The following is an 8,197-nucleotide window of genomic DNA, read 5'->3' as shown; positions in this document are numbered from 1 at the left end:
TGTTGTGTTTTATTTTCTGTTTTCAGATGTCATTGTACAGGGTTTAATTTGTATGGTAATGTTCTTGTACATAGAAAAAGTGCATTAATTAGTAGAATATCATTAACATAAAGTAATTAATGTAACAAACAATAACCCCTCTGTCAACTGTCTTCTTCCCTTGTTTGTTTTTCCTCACCACTTCTCTCCTCTGGCTGCCTAGGGTTTCTTGGCCTTCTTGTTAACGAGGTAACTCCGGTAGTAGAAGTTACTGAAGAGAGCGATGAGGCTGAGAGAATAGGCCAGCACGACCATGTTCATGGAGTCAGGGAATTCGCAGTCGGCAAACAAGTTGTACGTGGTGTGAATGGTCACTATGAAAAACTGGAGCTGGAGAGAGAGAGAGAGAGAGAGAGAGAGGTAGGGGAAGAGAATGGGAAATGAAAGATTATCTGGGAAACTTGAGTGTGGGTAATAGTGAGAAAGACCTCAAACTGGACAATAAAAATATAATAAACATACAGGAAAAAAACAATACTTCTGAATGTACCTCTGTATACTGATTATACTGAAGCCTGAACCGGGATTTGAATATCTGATGATATGCTGCTTTCCTGATACCTTGCCCATGATAACAATGGTATTATAATATAGCAATTCTGAAATGCACAGGAAAACCACCATCTTCAACACGTGTTTTTATATCTGTATATTTATATCTGACACTATGTCTGATATCTGTGTAACTGAAGATGGTTTCAGTTCCACAGGACCTGACAACTGAGATGAAACAATGTGCAAAACAGACCCTCTTAGCTTAGGGCCTGTTTAACACCCAAACAATGACAGCAACTTGTCCATGTCCATGAAACAGCCACGAAATGACAAATGGCTAAACTGTGGAAACGCACGAGGGCTCTGTTAAATTTGGAGTTAAAGCCTCAAAATGACTCACTAAAATCTTTTCAAATTGTGCAAATTAAATGAACACATATTGAAATATACACGCCTGAGTACTTAGCCCTGATTTGTGTTCCCCTGCTGACGTTCATTTTCGCTTATGCATTTCTTCTACATCGCCAGAACTTGTGATTTCTCATAAGCGCCGGTGAGTCATTAAGTAGTTACTCTGGAAAGTCCTAATAAGTTACTAGGCGCCAGTGTACTGATAACATATCACAAAAGGAAGTCATACGATACATTCCCATATCAATGTTGTTGTGATGAGAGCAATATTAAACTGTCCTTTCAAAAGACATTTCATGGAGGAGAGCTGAGGCTGAACAGACAGACATCAGGGTCATTTTATAGCTGTCGGTTGAAAAATAAAATTTAACCCTTGTATGTCCATGGTAGGCATAGTGTGCTTACTTTTTCCTAATTATTAATTAATTTACACTACCAGTCAAAATTTTGAACCCTAACCTTCTCAAGTAACCCTAATCCTAACTGTAACCTTAACTCTAAAACCAACTCTTCACCATTTTTAACCCTCAGGACATTTGGGGCCCTGAACAATGGGCCCCACAATCTCCTAGATCAACGGAACTATGTCAGCTTCAGTTAACTAAACCACATAGCCAACTGTTGATGAAGGCTTGGGGGGCAGCTCTAAGGTCGGTACAATTATTGTTACAGAATGGCAGCGATTCACCATAATGACCTATATATGCTGGACAACACAAATATTGCACGTTCATTGTCTCTTAGTCATGTCTATAAGTAGAAAACAGATGGTCCAGTAGCTAACTGAGGAGCATCAGCGGTGTTAATCCATCTAGTTATGCCAGCAGGCAGAACAATGGCAACCCAACCAGAAGGCCTCCATGTTAAGCTCCTCGCAGCTGAGTACTCAGCAAATTTTTGGACTTGTACCAGGCAAAAAAGACTGGCCATTTGACAACAAGAAAACATCAGAGAGTTCACCATTGTGTTCCACACTTTCTTTGCAAGCAAACATCCAAAATGATTTCACTGCAATATGCAAAAATATGTAGGTTCTGGGGGGATGTTTCTACAGTAACAATTAAAATTGAATAGATACCTCTTGATGACACCCTGTGTAAAACATACATACAGTGGTAAATACTGACCAGCTGCAGGGAGGTGAGGTAGCGTTTCCACCACAGGTATCTGGTCATGCTCGGTCCCAGAGCTGCCAGGCCATAGTACAAATACATCACTACATGGACCAGGGAGTTGATAAGACCTATCAGAAAAGCTAGGAGCAGATACAAAGGATGAGTGCCACACACTGTCTTCTCAAACGTTCCATTAATGTGCTCTGCTGGAAGACGCCATTAGCGCAATGCTATTATTTTCAAGACATTTCGTGAGACTCACACTGGCCCCCAGCCACATATTTAACCCCGGCCCACCAGTTGAAGATCATGGTGGCGTGATGGTAGACGTGGAGGAATGTCAGCTGACTGTTCTTCTTCCTCAGGATGAAAAATATCTGAACCACACAAAACATGCAGCCATGTGTTTACATTAAGGAAGCACTGCGGGTGTAGAAATACAGGCACGTGTGAGCATGTCAGTTTATTCTGGAGTCGGTGCACTGTGTGTACTTTGTTCTACTTTTATATAACAAACGGAGTGTTCTCTCCTCTTTGTACTCACCGTGTCGCTGAGCTCTATAACTTTGGAGAAGTAAAACCACCAGCAGACCCTGGCCATCTGTGCAACATGATAAAAAATAAGATCATGAGTCTCGTTCTTCACATATACACATTAAAATTCACAGAGTGCCATCTCCACGGTTCAGTGGAACATTAGTTTCACAGTTGTAGGTAGGAAATTAAATATCTGTCATTTTAGTACACAATAACATTTAAACCAGTACTCAGAAGGAGGTTGCATATTATAGCCCCAAAGCCTTGTTCACAAGACTGTGTGCATGGACTAATAAGTGAAATTTCAGAGTGAGGCCTTATTAAGAAAGTGTTGCATCAGGAAGCATACAGTGGGGGGAAGAAAGATTTACCCTCATGGCCAGTGGGCTGTCACTGTAGTCGACTGGCTGGCATAGCAGACTGTATCTGGCCAACCAGGAAGACGCTGTGAACTGGAAAGACAAAAGCTCCTTTTATCTCCGCTTTGGAGATAGACTCATTGATCAGACACACAAATCACCTCCTGTCTTAGTCAAGAGACGCACATGGAAACCATAAAATCACTTGAAATTTCCATATGCAAATGAGTGATTTCTTTGGCCACTTTGGGGCAACACATAAAAGCTTCACAGTAAATAGTTTCTCATGAGCACATCCAATGGATATGGTGGATTTCTCTGTGCAAGAGCGCAGCTTCAGAATTCACTTTGTCTGGCGACCTCTTTAGCCTCGAAATGTAAAGCTGATGATCGCAAACAAAACAATATACTGAAAGATGCTCTCAAGTTGCTCTGTGGAACAAGAGTTGGGTGATGACTCTCTGTAGGTTCCTGATTCTGATTCTGTGAAAAAAAAAAAAAAGCGTGATTTGTTGTACTGACCAATTGGGATGGTTTAGATTCTGCTGATGTTGGCATAATTCTATTCGTCAACTTTTTGGAGCATGAACTTTCCGTGACATCACCCACTGGATTTACGAAGAGCAGTTTTGAAGCACAGAGTGGCGGTGTCAGCCGTCGCCATTTTGGCACAGACCAACTTTGAAACCAGAAAGGGGCAAAGTAGAGCTTTCAATTCTGAGTAACCTCAACCCTCGATATACTGTAATTTACATTAATTTATGCAAAACAAATCATCCCCATACTGTCCCAAACTGTAGTTTATGGCACTTCTGCAGTCCATATTCCTAAAACTAATTGATATCATACTACAGTCATACAGTTACCTCGTAGAACATGTAGGCGGAAAGACAGACCATGGCAAAGTTGTAAACTATCAGGACAGGTTTGAGGTTGACAGGCTGCCTCTTCGCCATCAGCTTTGGCCCCACCCATATAATGATTAGGTAGCTCAGGAAGACACAGCTAATTGGCACAGGGGAGTAGACCAGCAGCCATTTGTCTGTCCTTTTGTCTGGAGAGAAAAACACAGAGGATATATCAAACATTGTGGAGATGTCGGACATGAATATCTAACGTTACATACAGTTGAAATACCACAATAATGACGATAACGAGCTGAAAATAAAAGACTTGCCTCCATTTTCCAGAATCCCTTGGTAGAATACCTGGACTTTCTGCCACATTGTGAGAGGCTGTAAACCCTGAGATGGAAACACATTAGATAGTAAGACTGTAAACATAGTAAAACTGAGAGAGGCACAGTGCATTAAGAATAAAAGAAACAACGCCCAGTATAGTTTCAGTGTAACTACAACCAGGGTTTCAAGGTACGCTCTATATGGCTGTTAAATGAAAAGCTGCACACATGTGTTGAGTTTTTAAATCTTTAGTGAATTAATTAAACATTTTGGATCACTGTGGTGTTGATAAAATTAGAAAAGGTTTGTGTAAGGGAAAGAATGAGGCAGGAGGAGGCAGAGGGGAATGGAGGCAGTGACATCAAAATAAACAAGCTCCTCTGGGTGGGAGCACTCTGACCTATCCAATCTGAGAAGGGTCAAGTGTCTGGTATCAAGAGCTGGCCATCAACAACAGTACCTCTTCAATGCTTAGCCACCTTGGTTTAACACACACTTAGACTTCACCGAACCCAGATACTCGCACTGATTGTCAAGCTATTGGACATGTCTATACTGTAGGTCTTCATTGAACATTACATGGACATCTCTTTGAAATCCAGCTTCACAGGCACAGGTGTAAAAATATACTTGAAATAATGTTCTGTATAAACATATATGTTTATGTTAAATGTTTGTTAAAGTATGACAGTCTGAACTGGATCAGTCCATGTTCAAGGCCATATTGTTCTGGATTTGCCGGCATTTTCTGTGGTAAGAGGATAACGGCTGTAGTATCCAGTCCTGTCAACCAATTCAGGGCCCCTTGCTTATAAAATAAAATAAATTCTCTCCTTTTATCCATTGATTGTTCCAAGAAAAACCTAATCTCACACCAGTGGAACAGCACCTGAGAGACGATACTCCAGCTCACAGGAAGTTCCGCAGACTCCACGTGCATCTGGTGTCACAACTCAATATAGAGAAAGAGCTGATGTCGGAGCTAGGATTGAATTGCCAGCGAATGAATTTATCTCAAGTTCCAGTACCCCACCAGTGGGGAGTTGCCAGTTTATCACCACACCGGGGACAAAGGAGCTGACAGCCTTCCGAACACCTCCTGGAATTAATCTGCTGGAATTGGCTGGTCTCCAGAGGGCACCGAGGACCAAACATTCCAGCAACTCCTAGACCATAAGTTGATGGAGGTGACAGAGCCGGAGCGCACTGTGGACAACTTGATCAAATCGTCTACCTTCATCATCGGCCCTTATTTTGGCACGGAGGTAGGCGGAGTCCCTGTGGCTTGTTCTTGGACACGGACTAGTCCACCCTCAGCTGGGAGCGTGTAGACAATTCATGCATATTTGGTGCAACAAAACCCCGTAGAACATATTTGTTTCCCCCAACAAAGAAGAAACGTGCATGAAACGTGCACGACAGGACTTCAAGCCATCCATCAAAAGGGACTCTGTTCTATGTGGCCCTGCCTTCACAAAGTGATTTTACACTGCATGGCTGTGGAGGGGGCGGAGGGCCACTCCTGCTGAAGCACTTGAATGCAGAGATACGTCCGGTCATTCACCTCTACTGAAAGCTTCATCCCAGAGAAACGAGATACTCTAAAGTGGAAAAGAAGTGTTTTGTAATCAAGTGGACAGTAAAATGTCCTGAAGAAGTAACACTGTGCACTCCAGCGGATTCAAAATGTGTAAAGTGCAACATGAGGATTTTTACAACCAGTGCAGCATTGAGAGAGGACATCTAACACGGTGGATCACTCCTTCCTTTGTGTGTATGAAGACAGAGATACTGTTTACTGGTTTCTAACTTCATTATTCTATTTACCGGTGCTACTTCTGTTTGTTTTTTTGTTTTTTTTTTATGTTCAGTCAAACATGAATTACCACTGCAGTAGAGCTGCATTGTTTTACTGCACTTAAACATTTAAGTGCAGAACAAAACCCACACAATGGCCCTCCAACATTACCATTTGCAGTGTTTATAAACAGAGCACAGTGTGCATTTAACATAACATTTTTTAATATATATATATATATATATATATATATTGCAGCATAAGGTATTTTGCGTGCTAATAAATTGTTCTCTCTTCAAAGGTCTTACATAAAGAACTTCCCGCTGCAAATTTGATTAAGCCACTCGGAGATGATCTGGATTATAATTCAAGGATTATGTTCACTAATCCAAACGTATCTCTTATTAATGGATAATAACTAATAATCCTCTTGATGAATGGCTGCCCGATGTGGACGACAGGGTGACGGAGTTCCAAGCAGGATTAATCTGTAACTATGTGCTGCCATCTAGTGTCTGAAGTTGAAAGCGTTGCGCACAACAGGCCTCTCATTCGTCTTTCTCAGGGAGCTGAGTTTGCAAGTGTATTCATGTTTCTTTTAGGACTTGAACCACCTGCTTGGGTATACTATAGCATTAGCATTGAACAATTGGACTTCTCCTTGAAAATCAAATAATCCAAATGTTATGTTTATTCCTGTTTTTGGATACTGCCTATGTTTTTTTTGGCAATCCTTGAAATACAAACATAGCTGGCACTTCAAATGAAGTCTAAGTGTTAACATACCATCGGCTTATCCCTTCTCTATATTTGAACCGGGTTCATATCATTTCCAAATATTTTAGGAGATCAGTTCCACTCTCTCTCCTGAGCCCAGTGTCAACTTTATCTCTCACTTTGCATACACCCTGTTTCAATAGTGAGCGATGCTACTGTCTTACCGCTATCCCTCCCTGAATGTAGGTGGCACATTGGCTGTATTGTTGAATCGACATGCCGTGTGGACAGTGCTAAGCAGTTAAGCTTCGCCTCAAGGATTTACAGAGCAAAATCCCCGACAGGGCAATACTCACATAACTAGCTAACATCGGTGATACTAAACAGAAATTCGTAAGAAACACTTTTAAATAGTAGAAACAGGACAACATTGACAATGTCAGAAATACATAAAAACATCCATTAGTGCAACATTTGTCATTATAATGCCATCAACCAAACTAATCTGAAAAGAGAAACTACAGTATGCAAAACTGACTAGCTTTAATGTGTTGTAATCTTTCAGCTGCATTGATAGTCATTGTTAATAACAATCAAATGTCTCCTTACCATCATTCTGATGCTGGATAGTTGTGTATTTCTCCTTCAATTCTGTCCTCAGTCAGAGCATGTTGCATCTCAGCCATGTCTTAAGCGGCACTGAGGTAATCGGCCTGCTATCCCTGTGTGTGTCTGTGTGTTTGTGCGTGTGTGTGGCTTGACATATGGGAGCGCTTACTTGCCAGATAAATCCCATCTAATAAAGTTCTGTACTTTGCAAACAGTTGTTTCTACAGGGAATTTATATAGAATATGAGAATATATTGACTTTATTTAAAGCAAATAGTGACAAAATGACGAGCTTTTCATCATTTAATACACAAAAAGCAGATATGAACCTTAGCGGTTGCAGAGTAGGGTATCTGAACTATCTACTTCATTTTTCTAGCTCGCCATCAGCTCCTGATCGACACACATCTTTTTTCATCCTGAAAATATCCTACAAACCCTGTCAACCCTGTACATTCTGAACATAAAACACACATGAGTTCTAATACTGGCACTTCTGGTTAGATGCTAACTCTGCTTTATTGGCTCTGTGCCTGTAGTCAACACAATGTCAATAAAGCTGAATCTAATCTAATCTCCTCTAATAACAGGTAGCATACAGCGGGGTCAGACAAAAATTATTTTTTTCCTCATTCATTTCTGGTGCTAATGGGAGCACAATTTGAGATCCAGAGATCTAAAAGCATGAGCTAAAAGAAGCTAACAGTCACCTGAAGTTTGGCGTTGAGACCCTCCCACATATTCATTAAATCCATTGTTAGTATACAAAGAGAGCCCATAATCTCCTATCCTAGACAAAAACTACATATGTTGAGACTTTGAATGTTTTCACACATGAAATCTATATTCACAGTTTAGAGGTTTATTCTAATTTCAGGGAGTTCATGAGACGGAATGTGTGTAACACAGAAGATTTAGTAATTGCGCGGGCCAATA

General features: G+C 40.9%; 1 protein-coding gene across 1 annotated transcript; it reads right to left on the bottom strand.

Moving 5' to 3' along the window:
* elovl8a (ELOVL fatty acid elongase 8a) lies at positions 1–7,397 on the bottom strand. Its single transcript, XM_047589627.1, has 8 exons — positions 7,262–7,397; positions 4,134–4,200; positions 3,823–4,010; positions 2,969–3,049; positions 2,605–2,661; positions 2,323–2,437; positions 2,073–2,200; positions 1–369 (listed from the first exon to the last, which is right to left on the bottom strand). Exons 1-8 carry the CDS (start codon positions 7,265–7,267, stop codon positions 199–201), a joined length of 813 nt encoding a protein of 270 aa, XP_047445583.1. The 5' UTR covers positions 7,268–7,397; the 3' UTR covers positions 1–198.
* Positions 7,398–8,197: the final 800 nt, after the last annotated feature.

This window comes from Mugil cephalus, chromosome 7 (genome assembly GCF_022458985.1).
Source record: "Mugil cephalus isolate CIBA_MC_2020 chromosome 7, CIBA_Mcephalus_1.1, whole genome shotgun sequence".
In the NCBI taxonomy this organism is placed as follows: Eukaryota; Metazoa; Chordata; class Actinopteri; order Mugiliformes; family Mugilidae; genus Mugil; species Mugil cephalus.
The sequence above is the reverse complement of the archived record's forward strand: the minus strand, read 5'-3'. Positions and strand labels throughout refer to the sequence as shown.